The sequence below is a fragment of the Spermophilus citellus genome (genome assembly GCF_964194105.1).
Source record: "Spermophilus citellus genome assembly, chromosome: 4".
Lineage (NCBI taxonomy): Eukaryota > Metazoa > Chordata > Mammalia > Rodentia > Sciuridae > Spermophilus > Spermophilus citellus.
This window is the reverse complement of record NC_138185.1, coordinates 66268667-66286364: the sequence shown is the minus strand read 5'-3', so window position 1 is coordinate 66286364 and position 17698 is coordinate 66268667. Positions and strand designations below refer to the sequence as shown.

At 46.3% G+C, this 17698-nt stretch overlaps 1 protein-coding gene across 7 annotated transcripts in view; it reads left to right on the top strand.

The window, feature by feature from the left end:
• NTRK3 (neurotrophic receptor tyrosine kinase 3) overlaps window positions 1-17698 on the top strand; it is a 376727-nt gene that overhangs the window by 100654 nt on the left and 258375 nt on the right. For all 7 annotated transcript variants that reach the window (XM_081291778.1, XM_081291779.1, XM_081291777.1 and 4 more), the window contains one exon: window positions 9191-9259. In XM_081291778.1, the coding sequence (XP_081147904.1) occupies window positions 9191-9259 (69 nt within the window). The remainder of the gene's footprint in view (window positions 1-9190; window positions 9260-17698) is intronic.

Here is a 17698-nt window from a genome sequence, read left to right as displayed (position 1 = left end):
GTGGGACTTCAATTGAATTTTAGTGAACACTTACTGGGTTCCAGGTGCTGTCAAGGAAATAAACTGAAATGCTCTTTTCCTCCAAGAAAAGCAGTCTGATGGAAGAGGCCAGCATAGGTCCACCTGACATTCAAAGCTGGCAGTCTGAGATACGGGCTGTGGCCTAGGCAGAGGAAAAATGCAGAGGGAGAAAGAGGAGAGAGCAGAGATTTCAGAGTGGGAGGCACTGGCCATCCTGGGAAAGGGCCATTGACATGCGACCTCAGGATGGGGAACAAAAGTATGGAAGGTGCGGAAAGTATTAGGTGTGATGTTGTGCAGCCAGGGTGCAGCTAGTGGGGCAATACCATACCGTGCATGGTGGGTTAGATTTAGGCACTGGGTGAGGATAAAGGATGGGAGGGAGAGGGGTAGTGAGAGAATATATAGAAATAGGCAGTTGAGATCATCTCATAGAAGGACTTGGACCCAGATGTGGAGTCTGGACTTGATTAGGTGGGCCAAGCATTCTGGAAGATCCTGCTCTCTGTGCCCATCTAGTCTCTTATGTGTCCAATATGGTCCTTCTCCATACCACTCAGCACATGGTGAGTTCTGGCCTCTCTTTTCCTTTTCACCTTGAGCTTCTCTAATCTGAGAGGAGGCTCAGTGATATTGCCTTGTACTCTGGAACAACTGGAGTGATTTCCTTTCCATTAAATTAGCTCCGGTCTCCACTGAGGAACTCAATCAATGCCTGGGTCTTATAGAGGGTCCATAGCTGTCTTTCCAATATGGTAGCCTTTGGCCACCCATGGCTACAGAGTATTTGAAATTTTACCAGTCCAAATTGAATTGTGCTGTGAGTATAAAATAGACTCACATTTTAAAGACTACAAGAAATGTGAAATATCTCAATGCTATTTTCTGTATTGATTACATGCTGAATTGATGATATTTTGGGTATATGGAGTTAAGGTAGACTGTACTATTGTAATTAATTTCACTTCTTCTCATTTTTTAAAAATGAGACTAATTGAAAATTTCAAATGGCATTCGTGACTTGCATTCAGTTTCTATTGAAAAGACCTGATGTATAGCAGTAGTGCCTTGCTTTTTCTATAAAGGGCCACATAGTACATATTTGAGGGTCTGTGGGCCATTTGACCTCTGTCATGATTATTTGTGCTAATATGAAAGTGGCTTGTATTAGTTTCCCATTGTTGCTGTAACAAATTAACACAAAATTTGTGACGTAAAATAACACAGACTTATTGCCTTACACTTCTGTGGTTTAGAAGTCCAAGGCAGGTCTCACTGGATTAAAATTGAGGTGTCACCAGGGCTGTGTTTCCTTCTCGGCCTTCTGTGGGAGAATTTGTTTCCTTGCCCCTTTCAGCTTCTCGAGGCCCTACACATTTTCATCCCCTTCTTCCATCTTCAATTCAGACATGTCGCATCTCTCTGCACCTTTCCTCCCTTGTCATATCTCTTGACTTTTTCTTAAATGTCTCCCTCATGGACATTTAAGGACCCTTGTGGTTACAGTGGGATCACAAAATAATTCAGGATAATGTGCCCTGGTCATGGTCAAAACCCTTAATCACCTCTGCAAAGTCCCTTTTGTTTGTAAATTAACATATTCACAGAGTTTAGGGATTAAAATGTGGATGCCTTTGGAGGATCATTATTCTGCTTAGAACATGGCCATAGACAACACAGTAACAAGTGGGCATGGCAGTCCAATAAACCACGAAAATAGACTCCCAGCCTGCAGGCTACAGCTTGCTAACCACTGGGTTGGGCCACCATTTTTTCTTTTCCTCTCTCTGTTTTTTGTGGTACTGGGGATTGAACTGAGGCACACGCTCCTTTTCATATTTTTTATTTTGAGACAGGGCCTTGCTAAGGCTGACTTCCAACTTGCAATCCTCTTGTCTCAGCCTTCTGAGTTCCTGAAATCACAGGCATGTGCCACCATGCCTGGCTAGGCCATCATTTTGCTTAAGTATAGTATATGGGATGATGATTTTGCCAGAGGCTCTACAGGGAAGGTTCTGTTGGTTTGAGAGATCCAGGAAGCAAGAGCCTTCTTTTAGTTAAGATGCTGAGAAGTTGTACAGTAGAGAAGCCTGTTTAGTTTTCTTTTTGCACAACGAAAATTTTTCAAGTATTACTATCTTTTTCCCCCCACTTTATAATACCCGTGAACACTGTGGACTTAGATTCCCAGGGATACTCCCTGGGAAACCCTGGCACAACCCAGCACATGGCCTTTTAGAGAAGACTGCCTCCAGTCTCCTGATCTAAGGTCAAGACACCAGTCACGTCACTTGAGATTTGATTAGAGAAAACATTTTGGCTTCATTAAAGTTCATTAAATGAGCCATCCAGTGTAATTTAGCTGAATAAAAATGGCTCAAATGGCTTTAACCCCCACCCTCTTTTACAGCAATTTAATTGAGGGAAAAGCAAATATATCAATGATGTAGAAAAATATTTCTTGGCCTTCAAGAGCAAGGCTGGGCAGTGGCACCTGCTTGCTTGTCCCGGGCACTGGGTTTCAGAGTTGGCTCTTGGGGCCTCCTTAGCTATCTTGGTAAAAAGATAGCATAGTCTTTCCTTCCTGCTGTTCAGTCCACAGAGCTGCTGGCTGCCACCTCAGCAGCTTCCTCAGGGTGGGCTGCAATGTCCTCTGTGTGGGGCAGATGAGGCCCAGAAGTGACAGTATCCATACCCATAAAGTGTGAGCTCCTGGTCCTTGAAGAAATGGGTAGAAGCCTGTCAGCCCCACCCTATTATACCTGTGGTTTGTTCCTTTCTAGCAAATACTATGTGAGGTTTGATTCTGAAGCAGAGAATTCTCCTCTCTTGTCATTTCCTCCATTTCTTCAGAATTTCCAAAAGAATCCCAGTGTGGTGTGGCAGGGGAGGGGACTGGCTGTCTCCAAGAAGTTTGCTATGCACTGAAGGACTATGTCCCCCCAAATTCATATGGTGAAATCTTTACCCGCAAGATGATTGCTTGAGGTGGGACCACTGGGTCTTAAGGATGGAGCCCTCACAAATGGGAGTAGTGCCCTTTTAAGAGGCTGATAGAGACCCACCACCCCTCTGTGTTTGACTGCATGAGAAGACAATAGTCTATGCGGAAGCAGATATCAGACTTAGAATCTGCCATCCCCTTCATCTTGAGCTTCCCAAGAACTCACGGAACTGTGAGAAGTTTCTGTGTTCATAAGCCACTTAGTTTATGACATTTTATTAAAGCAGCCTGAATGCTGAATGATGTAAGACAAAGACCAAGTAGATCTCTCTTTCATGTCAGGGGTTGCAGGTGGAGAAGAGGGCAGACAGAGAGCCGAGAAGGTATTATGTCCTAGGGAGAGAGAGATGCACTTTTCAAAATGCTGCCTTCATGGAGGAAAGAAGAAGATTTACATCAGGTTGATTCCAGCCAGCAAGCCACAGCCCAGGAGCCTGTGGGGCTGGGAGGGGTTTTCTGGTTTGCTGTGTCAAATGCGTCACGAACATAGGATGCTCAAAAACTTGACTTTAAGCAGCAACAGAACAAATCCTCCAGGAAAAAGTCATTTCTGGTGGCATTCATCTTTGGGATGTGAGTTGAGCATTTTCCTGATTCTCTCTTTTCTCTTTTAATCATCTTTTTTCAGAAAGAGGCTGGAGCCTATCCAGGAGTTGGGCAAGTAGACAGATAGATAGCAAATTGTAACTTAGCAGCTAGAACTTGATTGGGAGGCAGGTTCCCTAGAGTGACCGAGGGAATGACAGAAAACCATGACTTCCAGTCTTTCAGGGATCCCAGTGGGGCAGCCAACCTGGCAGTCAAGGCTTTGGGGTAAATGAGGGGCTTGGAACCGGCACACTAATTTGCTAGGGCTACCATAACACTGTATCACAGACTGAATGGTTTCAACAATAGACATTATTGCCTCATAGTTCTGGGGATTAGAAGTCCCAAAATCAAGCTGTTCACTGGTTTGATTTCTTTTGAGGCCTCTCTCTTGGGCTTGCAGATAGCTGTATTCTCCCTGTATCTATACATGCTCTTCCCTTTGAGTGCGCCTGTGTCCTAAATCCCTCTTCTCATAAGGATGCCAGTCATATTGGATTAGGCTCACCCTAATGACCTCATGGAATCTTAATCCCCTCTTTAAAGGCCCTATCTTCAAGTATAGAAACATTCTAAAGTACTGGGAGTGAGGACGTCAACATATAAATTTGGGGACAGGGGCACAATTCACTCTGCAACAAATCACCATCATGTTTTACAATCTCATAAAAAACAGAAGACAAAGCCCAAGTAGGGGCTGAGGAGGTGCAGAGGTGGAGTGAACCTGCAGGCGTTGGTGGGAGCATTATCAAAAGGTCTGTGGTGCCAACATGATCCGGTGAAATGCTGGGTGAATAGTGCCTGGGTGGGGTGGTCTGGTGTAACAGCACAGGGATTTGGGGCACCTGCCCCCAACAATCCTTCCCACATTTGAATCCTAATAATACCTGCCCACCGGGCCTATCTCTGCCAATAGAAAAGGAGGTGTTTCCAAATGTTGGACTCACTCTTAAACCAGGAAATTCACCAAGACTTCCATCTGCAGGATCACTTGTGGAGGGGGATTAGTGTCCCCTTCTCAAATCTTAGTCCCCCTTCCCCCCACCCCAGGTTGTATGTTTAGAGCAATAGGAGAACTCATCTTCTTGGTTTCTCTTCCTTTTTTTTTTTTTTTTTTGCTGGAGGTGGGTGTGTGGCTATGGGGGATTGAACTCAGGGGCCCTCGACCACTGAGCCACATCCCCAGCCCTATTTTGTATTTGATTCAGAGACAGGGTCTCACTGAGTTGCTTAGTACCTTGTCATTGCTGAGGCTGGTTTTGAACTCGAGATCTTCCTGTCTTAGCCTCACGAGCCTCTGGGATTACAGGCATGCGCCACTGCGCCTGGTAGTTTGGTTTCTCTTGGCAACAGCATCCACCTTGCTGACCCTTCTGTAGGGCAATTGGATTCCTAGGGTGATATCCTCCCCAGTCATGGGGCTTTGTCCTGCTAGAGTTTGGTACCCCCCTTAGGACCACTTACCTTGCTGAGCCTTCTACCAGCCTGAGGAGAGGTTGGTTGCCGGAAGGATTCCTGTCCAAAACAGGATTAATTCAGGAAGGGCTATCTCAGCCCTATCACTCCTCAGGGCCCAGCGTTTCGCCATATGTGTGTCTGGCTCATGTTCCCAGAGCACCCAGTAGCTGCATCGTCATCGTTTATTACCTCTGGACTCCAGAGTCTGGCTATGAGAGCACCAGTTGTGCAGGACAAAATTAATGGCTTTGTTTGGGAGTCTCAGATGAGAGATAGAGGGGGCGATGTCATGGAGCTTGATTTTGGGATAGTGTCTGATGCATCATCTCATAAAATCTTGCTCACCAAATTAATTCAATGGTCAGGTGGCTTGGACACTGGCTACTGACCCAAGCAAAAGTCAGAGACGGGTGATAATGGATCTGTTAGGGAGGAGGCTTCAGGAGGAGGTGGCCGTGGGGCTCAGAGGCAGAATGCTTCTTAATTAAAGTCTTGTCTGATGAGCAGGGTAACCAGCTCATCAATAAGTGATGACAGATGAATACAGGTGAGGTGCCAGCTAGGAGGAAAATTGGGGCAGTGAGTTCTGAGTGGGTGGTGAGTCCTACTGAAGCCCTGTGCCTCAGATTCCCCATTTACCCTACACCATGAGAATTGATAAATGCCTGGAAGGGCAGGCTGGCCAGAGGCTTACCCTTCTTGTTTTGTGCTACATGTGTTTGCCTTACTTCTTGTCTTTTCTGTGTCTGTTTGTCTCTGGGACTGGGTGTGTTTCTAGGAGGGCACTGTGTACGGCTGCACAGGTTCTGCATACTGTCCCCTTCCCTGGACTTGTGCCATACAGTGTCCTTATGTCTGGGAATACCCACAGGGTTTTGTGTGTGGTGTGTGTGTGTGTGTGTGTGTGTGTGTGTGTGTGGACAGAGTGTGTGAGTGCTGTGGTGGCCACTCTGTTTGGACAAAGTATTGGAGGAATCCAAGGGATCACCTTCCTCCAGGTGGGACTGGGAGGTTGGGGGGGATGGGCAGGAGGTACAGCTTGGTCACTCCTGGGAGAGCAGGAGCCCCCCCCCCCCTTATCAGGTGTATCCCAGGTCCCCACCCTCCTTTAACTTGTAATAAGGAGGAGATAATGCTATTTCTTATTCTTTATTTGCCCAGAATGCCTGTTATTTTCTTTCTTTCAGAATCCAATTTTCTCTTGACATTTCTGCCTAATGTAGCAAAGCATGACCTTTGTGGGAGGACATTGCCGGCAGCCTGCTCTCTGCCTGGGGCTCCCCCAACTCCTGGCAGGCTCCCTGCCTGCTCCTCTCTTGGGGATGAGCAAGGCTGCCCATTTCACCTGGATCGTTCCTGTCTCCCGCTTGATTTTGGGTTTGACCAGGGACATGCCCCTCACGGTTCAGTGAGCCTGGGGTTTCTGGCTTCTGAGTCCCTGAAGGATGCTGCTGCTCAACTTCAGAACCATGGGTTTTATTCCCGGGAGCATTAGAGTTGGGCGGGGAGCTAAAGGCAGAGACTGAGCTGCTTTCCAGCATTCCCTTTGGATTTGGAAGTGTGGGCTTGTCCATCTTCTGCTGCCAAGAATGCTGTTGTGTGTAGACAGTAAAACCAGGAAAAACAGAGGGGAGAAAAGATTTCTACCTGGATGATTCAAACACAAAGATTTATTACAACTTCGTGAAGGCCTCTAGCAACAGAGACTCAGAGAATGGTATTGCAACCTGTTGTCTTTGACTTTAGATTCTGAGCTCCCAGCCTAGAATCTAGGTAGGGGCAGTGACTCTTGGGGACATCTGTCAGATCCCTTGCTCCACCCCTCCAAGCAGGAGATGGACTGCTGTAGGGACTTGTCCCAGATGGGGTTCTTTGGTCAGTTCTTTTCTTCTGGCTGATGGGGGAGTGGTGGAAGCTTATAGGAAGGAGGAGTATGGTCACTAAGGATTTCATGAATCAGAACATGATGGATAGCTCTGGGCCCCACAGAGAGGAAGTGAGTGAGCACATGGGCCATGGGGGCCAGCCTCAAGAGCTGGGTGTGGTGGTCTTAGAGAATTTGAACAGAAGGAGCGCTGGAAAGGAAGACAGTGAACACTAGTTGTGGGAGCCACCTACCTAAGGTCCTCTTCCCTTCCCCACCAGTCCCCTGCATGGTGGGGCTACCTTCCTGACACCAGCACAGGCTGTCCCTGAGACCTAGCCAGTTCAGATCTGGCCAACTCATCACAGATAGGCTGCATCAAAAAGAAGTGTGGACTGTCCCTTAGGTTTTTCTTAAATTTGAGTATCTGTTCTTGTATAGTCTCCCTTTGTGAGCTATAGACCCATTTCTTGCTTTAGCTAATAGGGGCTGGGGTGTAACTCAGTGGCAGAGAACTTGCCTAGCATAGGTGGGGCCCCAGGTTATGTCCAAGCACTGCAAAAAAACAATTTATATCTAATAGGCATCTTATTATTAGTAGTCCTGGGGCATTGAACCCAGGAACACTCTACTACAGAGTTATACACCCAGCCCTTTTTAGTTTTTATTTTGAGACTAAATTGCCCAGGCTGGATTAGAACCTGTGATCCTCCTGCCTTAGCTCTCCAAGTCTGTGGGATTACAGGTGTGCGCCATTGCGCCCAGTCAGGCATCTTAAATGGAATAGTCTCAGGGAGGAAACCCTTGACCCCACTGCCTCCACGTGATCTCTTGGTAGACTTCCTTACCTCACTAAATGGCCTCACCCCTTTTTCTTGTGGCACTGTTGTAACCTTCAAACTGGCCAGCCAACGTTCAGGCTTGGTCTTCCATAAAAAATGGTAATTAAATTATGTCATGTCCCCCACTCCAAACCATCCTGTGCCTTCCCACTGTTCTTTTGAGTAAAATCTGGTCTCCTCCCGTGGCCAGCAAGGTGGGTGTGGCATGAGCCCCTCTCCCGTTATCCCAGCTCCACTCCTCCACTCCTCCACTCCCTTCCTAGCTCCGGTGTTCCTCTCAGACCCTTGCACTTACTATTTCTACTGCCCCAAACACTTCTCCCTGGTGCTCACCTCCTTCTCCTCTTGACTCGGGTCTTCTGTCACCTTGTCAGGAGGCTCATCTGAGAGCACCTGTCTGAAGTAGCCTTTTTCCTCTTCCACATGGGTTACGACCATTACCTGATTTATGTTCTTCCTTCTCCTCATTCATTTGTACCTTGAACTCGGGGCTCCGGAGTGACCTCATCTTTTCCCTCAGTGGTCAGCACCCTCACCCTCAGTGCAGCCTGTGTTGACTTTCCATAAATATCTGCTCTAAAAGTCATCTAAATATAGGTGCATGTGTAAGCGCATGTGTGTTTATAATAAAGTCTGTGTTTGCTTTCATTACTTTCATGTTTAATAGACACAAATACGTGTGTGTGTGTGTGTGTGTGTGTGTGTATGTGTGTGTGTATTTACCTAAATGGAATCAGCATCACCATCCACCCCATCAGTAGATGAGTACATTGTTCCTCAGGTGCCACTTCAGTTCTAGCAGTGTCTAACGGTGCCTGTAAGGGCTGTTATCACATCAAAAGTTGTTTGTTGAGCCTGGCAAAGTAATAACCGTGGGCGTGTTTTTTCTTTTATTCAGAAGACTAATGGCTGCTCCTTCCCCCTGTACATCCTAATGAGAACAATTAAATAGCCATTAGGAGGAGAACAGACATGTGAACAAAAGGCTGATGTCTTGATCTCATGGATGTGCCTGTTTGCAGGGGGAGGGATGGGCTAGGAAGATTGTAGGTGACTTGAAGAGTTTATTGACCTGGGCGACTGTTAAGAACACACATGGGCTCAGAGCTCTCTGGGCTCCTAGCGGAGGGTGGCTTCCTAACAGGCATGGACTTTTATTATGGAGAGAGGGTTTGGGAGAATGACCTATTATTTCTTTGATTTGTAAAACCTTGCCTTTTAAAAGTCTTCTGAATTCTATTCAAACCTGATCTGTGGCTTCAACTATTAGCAAATATATCTTTAGTAGAGTTGAACAAAGCAAAAGAGCAAAAACAAAGCTGGGCTCCAGTGAAATGACCAAACTCACTCTCAAGAGCCTGACTAATGGCAGGTCTGTCCTTTAACTTCCTCTTTGTTTTGCCAATCTTGCAGAAACCTGTCGAGCAACCGCCTCACCACACTCTCGTGGCAGCTCTTCCAGACGCTGAGTCTTCGGGAACTGTAAGTTCGGTTTTGAGACTGTGCAGGTGGTGAAGTGGTGATACTGGTTGGGTGGGGAGAAGCGTCATGCACCGGGAGCTACAGAAGGCTGTGTGTACACCTGAGAGGGCTGCTGGTGGGATCATGCAGAGAGTTCAGGGAGAGCCAACTCAGGAAGCCCCGTTGCTCCATTTCTCATGCTCTCAGCACAACCCATTTCAGCAGACAGAATCTCATTTCCTATCAGGATTTAGTTTTATGATCTACAGGTGATTAGTAATAATACCTTTGGTATTAATGATAATAGAGCATCAATTCATAGTAAATAACATTTGTGATGCATAACTTTATGGATTATCAGGTACACTTTCATTAACATGACCTTAGATTGAGCATCACGAGAATCATAGGAGGTAGGTATTATTCTCTGCAGGTCATGGGTGAGAATGCTGATCCCTAGAGATGCATCCAAGGTTCAACCTCAGTTGCATTGCATAAGGACCAGCAGAGCCAGGACTTGAGTCCCCATGGCCTGACTCAGAATGCACCTCCTTTCCACTACTCATGATCTCCCATCAGCTTATATAGGCACCTCAGGAGGGGACAGCTCAGCCTTGCTGCATCCCAGAGCTGATCAGTACAGCCTGTCACAGGCCAGCCATTTTGTGCACACAAATGTTAGCTTGATGAGTAAAAATTCGTGACCACTGCTGGAAAAAATAACTCATGTTGATGTGTGAGTCATCAGGGTCATCTCTGTGCATGAAGGACAGCATATTATGTTAAGGGAATAAATCAAGGAATAAATTGAAGAGGAATTGAGGCATGGATGAAGTTAGGGAGTCAGAGTTCCAGACACGCTACTCATGTTTTCCCATTTACTTGGTGACTCAGACCCAAATTCACAGAATGCGGATTGCTTTACTGTCTTTACCAAGCAGCAGTGACCTTGGACTTCTGCCTAGGCTCTTGGTTTTTCAACTTGTTCTCATTGGCGAGACCTGAGCTCATGGCAAGAAGGAGAATATTTACATCCAGTGTCCCAAGAGCCTTTCATCCCATGACAATTTTGTGGACTGTCCTTGTCTTCATGGGCCTACCTGAACATATGGTGCTTCAAAAGGCATAGGATGTACAGAGGTTGTCTCTTTAAAAGTGTGGAACTGGGTGCTCTGACACTTGCCTGTAATCCTAGCTATTCAAGAGGCTGAGACAGGAGCATTGCAAGTTTGAGGTCAGCCTCTTCAACTTAGTGGGATCTTGTCTTAAAATGAAAATGATAAACAAAAAGGGCTAGGGATGTGGCTCAGTGATAGAGCAAGTCTCAGTTCAATCCTCAGTACTTAAAAAAAAAAAGGTGTTGCAGAGTTTAGGACAATGTGCTGTGGGTTGCCTTCCTCTCTTAGAACTGTGCCCCTCCCACCTCTGGTGGAGGTAGCATAGACATGGTGATCAGAGTCGTTAGTCTCCTCTGGCAGAGCTCTAGATGGACAACAATAAGACTCCTATTCAAACTGAGAAAGAAGTAAATGCATATACGTATTTGTTTATAAAACAACAACAACAACAACAACAAATAGACCACATCACAGACACATAGATGCCAGACTGTTATACTCCATGTGACAAATTCATTCACATCTTTGTAGGTGGAAAAGATCTCAGACGTGAATTAACATGACTATCACTGACACTGATTTCTGGGCTCTTTCTTCATGCCAAGCAGTAATCTGTTAAATTATGCATATTATTTAATTTAATCCTTATAAGAATTCTGTATGGTAGGAATAATTACTATCACTTAACATTTGAGGACACTGACGTACGTGCTTAGCAAGGTTAAGTATCTTGTTCAAGGTCATCCAGTAAAAAAGAGGTAGAGTGTAGGCTCGAAGTTTTGACCCCTGTGCTCTATGATCTCCCAGCTTTATTCGATCTGTTTCCAATGCAAGACTCTTTCCTATGCTAATTTTCAAAAAGTGCATGGTTGTGGATCTTTCCTAGGTAGCCCTTGAACTGATAGGGGGCTCAGGGGGCTCTCTTTCCCGGGAGCCTTGAATCTAGTTATCCAGTGATGCCTATCCCTTTGTCTAGGGGAGGCCAGGGACAGTGTCCCTCTGGGGGGACATCTGGAGTCTGCTGTTGGCTGAATTATTGAGAAAATGTTCAGAGCTCTTTCTAAGAAATCGTTGGATATGAAATCAATGGTGTGGTGCCCTGGTGACCTGTTTTCTGGAGATTTAGAAACAGTTGTTGCATGGGTATATATTTAAAGAAAATGTCAGATTTCTCCCAGAGGATCATGGGATTCTGCATTCATCTTTGCCTGGGATCAATACTCCTGTGAGCTGGATGTAACTTATGGGGGAATGAAGACATTCCTTCCAGTGTGAGTCAGCATGTGAGTGCCACCGTGTCCATGGAGCATTTTATTCCTGTCATATTGTTAAATAAGGAAAAATCATATTGGAGGATAAAGAAGCCCCCCTCCAAGGAGCTATTGCCCTGGTTGGGGTCTACTTTTTGAGGAAGAATTGAATGTTGAGAGTGGAAAATTTATCTTTTTGCCTGGAGGAGGCCGTGCATTGGCTCTTAGCCTTGGCTATGATTAAAATCCAAACAATCCCCCTTCCTGGCAAACAGAAGAGAGGGTAGTATTTTCTTGTCCGACTTCTTGATTAGTCCACATGGCACCATCTGCCATGAGCCATGTAAACTTCCAGGGTCTTCTCCATGCCTCCTGAGGCCTGGGGTGTGGAGATGGGTTGGTGTTTTCAGGAAGAAACCATTCTGGCCTTGGGGGACAGAGGGCTCAGCGTGCTGTGGCAGCCAGGAAAGTCTTCAGCCACAAGAGCGAGGCTTCAGTGATGGTCTGCAGTTACAGAAGGACAAGCAGGTCCTTGGCAATTTCTTAGTGTATTTCTTTCTTTCACAGAGGGTCTCTGGAGGAGCTCTGCTGTGCCCCCAACCAGCCTCTTTCTTGCTTGACAATTTGATGTGTTGAGCCTTTCTACTGAAAAGACTGAGTGTCTACTGCCCAGGGTCCTACTTCCAGTGGGATATGAGAAGGAAGAGGCACATATTAAGCACCTAAGGTGTACAAGGTTCCATATCATCCTTGAAACAAATCCACAAAGGCAGTATCAGTGTAGCCAGTTTTACAAATGAGGGATTTGAGGCTGCCCAAGTTGAACAGGCATCCCAGGATCACAGAGCTGGTACATGGTAATCTAGGAATTAGTGTTATGATTTCTGGAATTATCATCAGCTGGGACAGCTGTTTCCAAAGAACCATGCTCTTTCCCTTACCCACTCAGCAACATGTCCAGTGTGCTCAGGGTCTTTCCATAAGCCTCTTTAAGATGACAGCCTCCCCTCTGAGTGACATCACAGGGTGGCCATCTTGCCATATACCAAGATCTTGCCTTTACTTTCTGTCACCTGCTTTTGGGAGACAAGGCATGGTCTTAGGGAGCATCTGGCATATAGCCTCTCACCAGTCCAGGTGGGGTTCCTCTCTCTCTCTCTCTCTCTCTCTCTCTCTCTCTCTCTCAATCTCTCTCTTTTTTTTCTTTTGGTGGTTCTGGGGATTGAACCCAGGGCCTTGTGCATGCAAGCCAAGCACTCTACTAACTGAGCTATATCCCCAGCCCCAGGTGGGGTTCCTCTCGTGGAGCCAAATGGGGGCATCTTTCAAGACTTGCTTTGGAGCAGCCAACACTGTTTCCGGCTTTAAAGGAATTCAGCGTGGCATAGCGCTGTGCTCTCAGAGGCTTCTGGTTATGGCAAGATGGTTTTTCTGTTTTTTTCTCCTGACAGAGAAGACTGGAACTGTTTGTCTAAAAATCAGAGCAAGAATTGGACAGATTGTCTTAGAGATAAAGAATGAATTAGAAAGAAAAGAAGCTTGGATTCTAAATCCCATGATACCATCTAGGCAATGGCAGAGGCATTGGAGGATATCAACCCACAGCACGGAAACCCTCCAGAAATACCCTGAGGACCATTAATGCATCTTCTCTTAATACCCTGCACGCACAGAGCAGACATGATTAAAGTAGATTGGAATATTTCATTTTCTTAAAGCAAAGTGATAATTACCTCTGGTATGATTTGCAGATTTAATCGACTTGGTAAAATATTAACTCAGTATCAGTGATGAGTTTGGGCTTATTCTGGCACGTTCCTTTTCCCTTTTTTGGCCATAACCATTTTGAAAGCTCCTGAAGAAGTCACTAAACAATCACATTAATAACAGTATTGCTATAATAGCAATTTCTGCTTTATTGTAGCCCCCTTGTAATTCACGAAGCATGTGAATGTAATTCTCTCAATAACTCTATAGAGAAGGAATGTTAAATACAATCATCACCGTCTTACAGATGTTAAGACTGAGTTTTGGAGAATTAAGTTACTCACACTCTTAGTTTCCTAGGGTGACCATAACAAATGACTTCAAACTTGGTGCTTTACAACAACAGAAAATTATTATTTCAGTGTTCTGGAGGCCAGCAGTCTGAAGTCAGAGTGTCAGCAGAGCTACCCTCTCTTCAAAGTCTTTAGGGGAGAATTCTTCTCTGCCTTGCCCAGCCTCTGGTGCTCCTGGAACTCTTTGCCGACTGCATTTCTTTGGTCTCTGCCTCCATCTCACATGGCTAACATCCCCATCTCCTTGTCTGTCATCTCCCTCTCTGGGCTGGGAGTTCAGTGTCCACCAGAAATCCAGAGCCACCTCATCCTTTGATCTTTAACTTGATCACATCTGCAAAGGCTGAATTTCCAAAGAAAGCCACATTCACTGGGACTAAGGTTAGGACCTGGACATATCTTTTTAGAGGACATAATCCAACCCATTGTATTTGCTCAAAGTGACACAGCTGATGACCAACTCAGATCTTCTGTCTGTGGACTTTTTCTGCCATCTGATTGTTGTTACCTTAAGGAGGCCCACACTGTGTGACAGTGGTGCTGCCCTTATCAATTGGGTACCCTCCCCATTTTCCACCACCTGGCCCCAGGATTGCCATTAGCAGTGCTAATACTTTGGAAGGGAGAAGCAAATTTCCCAAGCAATGATGGGGAAATCAATGTTTTCTAAACACCCAGTCCTGGCCTCAGCTCTGCTGCAAAGCGCTTGGGTACTCATGTCCATCTGGATGGGGCTGAGTTAAAGGGTGGGAAGCCCCCAGGTGCTTGATCATGTCCTGGGTCACCCACATTGCTAATGGAATGCAGAGAGCCATGCTATAGGTTCTGCAGATCTGCCTCTGAATCCCTGGTTAAAGGAGTCTCCACCCCACGCCTGGTTTGACGGGAAAAGAGCACCAGAATGGACAGCACCATTTAGATCCAGGGCATGTGCATCTCTTCTTGCCCACCTCACTGTGCAGACTCTTCTCAGGATATAAAAATGACTGCGGATTGGCTCAGTGGAATGCCCAGGGTGCCACTGTTTTAGGACTCAAAATGCTTTGTACTAGGTATGAGTTTTGTTCTCTAAGAGGAAAATCTAAGCCAGGGACAGTGACACAGTCTTGTAATCCCAACTGCTCGAGAGGCTGAGGCAGGACGATTGCCAGTTCAAGGCCAGTGGAGGCAATTTAGCGACACAGTGTCTCCAAACAAACAAAGAAAAAAACAAAGGATGGGGGAAGTAGCTCAGGGTTAGAGCACCCTGGGTTCAATGCCCAGTACCACATTAAAAAATAAATAAATAAAACAGGAAAGTCCAGAAAGACGAGGAAGAGGCTCCCAAAATTCTTTTGCAGTTTCTAGGAGACTCTGGATTATAGTGAAGAACCAGATCTCAATGTCTAGCCTTTCAGCTGGACCAGATCCTGTAAGCAGGGTCCTGGAGGGAAAGGATGGAAGAAAACAAGGGCCATTACTGAGCCTATCCCTGGCAGCAGCCTTGGCACATCCCAAACATCTCACCGAATTCTCCTGCCAGCCTCAGGACACTTGGCATGTGGGATGCCCAGGGTGCCACAGTGTACTCATGTCCACCTTGGGAGCCACTGAGAAGTTGGGACGTGTTGCAGCGCCAGGCTCCCACAAGAGGCAGGACTGCAGCAGGCGCTGCTGGGGCTGCAGGCGACACTGCCAAGCCCCTCGCTTGTCTGGTCTTTTCAACCCAGGTGGATAATTTGTATTTTTACACCTACTTAATAATGAATGACCACATCTTGTCAAGTGAGCAGCTGGGAAAAACAAGGCTGACCTGGTTCAATTTGCACATATTCAAGCATCTGGAGCCTTCGTATCATCCAGCAGGGTGGCCAGGCTCTCTGCAGCCCTGCAGTGGGCATCCAAGCCACTCCAGCTCCTCAGGTCTCTGTTTGCACATGCACCAGGTGGCACATTTGACTTTCTGCTTTCTTAAGGAAGCCACTAGACCTCCCCTTCCTCCCTGGGCTTCCTCCTTGTGAGGGTTAATTAAAAGAATTTGTGTAAGACTTTTGGTAGAGCTGGACACAGTGGCACATAGCTGTAATTCCAGAGACTCAGGAGACTGAGGCAGGAGGATTGCAAGTTCAAAGCCAGTCTCAGCAACATGGCAAGGCCCTAAGCAACTTAGCAAGACCCTGCTGCACGATAAAAAATAAAAAAGAGTGGGGGGATATGACTCAATGGTTAAAACCCCTGGTTCAATCTCTGATATCAAAAAAAAAAAAAAAAAAGGAGAAGACTTTTGGTATAGCACTGGCCCTATTGCACCTGTGATCCATTGTTATCCTGTAATTTCTATTATTTCTCTGTCACTTTCTTCCTACTTTGTCTTTCTTCTTTATTCCTGTTCTAGCCATGTAGGCATTTTGCTTAACCCTAAAGCAAACACTTCCAAGGCTACTTCTTCTCTCCTCCTCCTCTTTCTTTTCCTCTTCTTCCTCTTCCCCCTGTTTCCCCCATACCCCTTCTCCTTTCCTTTTTTTTGTGATACTGGGGATTGAACCCAGGAATGCTTTTCCATTGAGCTACATCCCCAGCCCTTTTTATTGTTCTTTAAGATAGGGTCTTGCTAAGTTACTATGGCTCACCTCCAACTGGCAATCCTCCTGCCTCAGCCTCCCTAGTCACAGGCATGTGCCACTGGGTCTGGCTCATCCTTCCTTTACCTCCCCAAGGGACTGGTAATCACCCCTGCCTCCCCATTCCTAATAGTTCTCACCTCCTCTTTTCTACTGATTCCTTCTCTTCTGCTTCCAACCAAAGACAGTTCTCCTCACCATTGACTTCCTGTCCCCTGGAGCTTAAAATCTCATATTCTACTTTTTCTTTTCTTCTTCCTCCCAACTAAGTGCCAGATGGTGCCTCGTCTTCCTTTGGATGTTTGTGGGATCCACCCTTCCCTCTCCCCAGTTTCTGCCACTTACTCTCGGCCCTTATTTACTGGGTGACAGTTCCCATCTGGTGATCCCAGGACCACCTGGGGCCTCTCAAGACCCCTTCAGGGAGAATGCAAGGTCAGATCTATCCTAACAACACTGGCACATCATTGACCTTTCTCTCATTATCCCAGGAGGGTACAGTGGCGTTTCTCAGCGACTGAATGACATGGGATGACCTCATTGACATGGAACTTGTGCTAATATATTCTGCTGTTTTAAATTGTTCTCCATTTTATTTTCCAATATGGTAAATAGCAAGAAACGTAACCCACGTAAAAGAGCTGTTTGAGGTCTTCAGAAAAATTTTAAGTCAATAGGAGTTCTGAGACCAGAAGTTTGAGAATGATGAGCTGGGCCCTACTAGACTGCAGGATGCCCTGGTGTGAGTTAGAAAGATGGCCCCTCTGGGCGAACACAGCCCCATGTCAGAGCCCAGGGTCTGGATTTCATTCCCTCTTCATTGCTTTGTTTGGATTCTTTGAGAAATGCACAAACTACCCAACGGTACATGGTGACCCTGTGTTATGAGATATCCCGTGTCTAGCCCACCTCCTCTCTGGTTTATTGTGTACAGTCTCGCTGGCTTGCTCTTTTACAGGCTTAGTTTATTTATTTGTCCTCTAGTTCTAAGGGCCTTATTGGTTTCCCACTGTCTCCTGGATACATTCTGGATGTACCTGGATGCATGCTTCCTGATGTGGGTGGAATTCCTCCATCACCTGGCTTCCATTCACCCTTCCAGCTTTATTTCCCAGTGCTCCTTGGCTAAGTCTGGCTTTCCTGTCCACATCCCCACCAGCAATATTCCCTCTGCCTTCACGGCTTCCCTCCAGCCAGCCCTTCCCCTCCGTCTCTACCTCCAGGAGCGCCTGAAGTCAGGATCCTCTCTTACTCCTCTTGGCAGCTGCATTCAGCCCTGCCATGCTCTGCATTGGGTAGGTGGGGTGGCCAGGGCATGGGTTTTGGAGTTCGACACACTGCGGTTTGAGACAGCTCTTCCATACCAGTGGAGGGGCTGTGACAGGTGACTTAACCACTCCAAAGATTAGACAGGCACCCTCTTCTGTCTGGG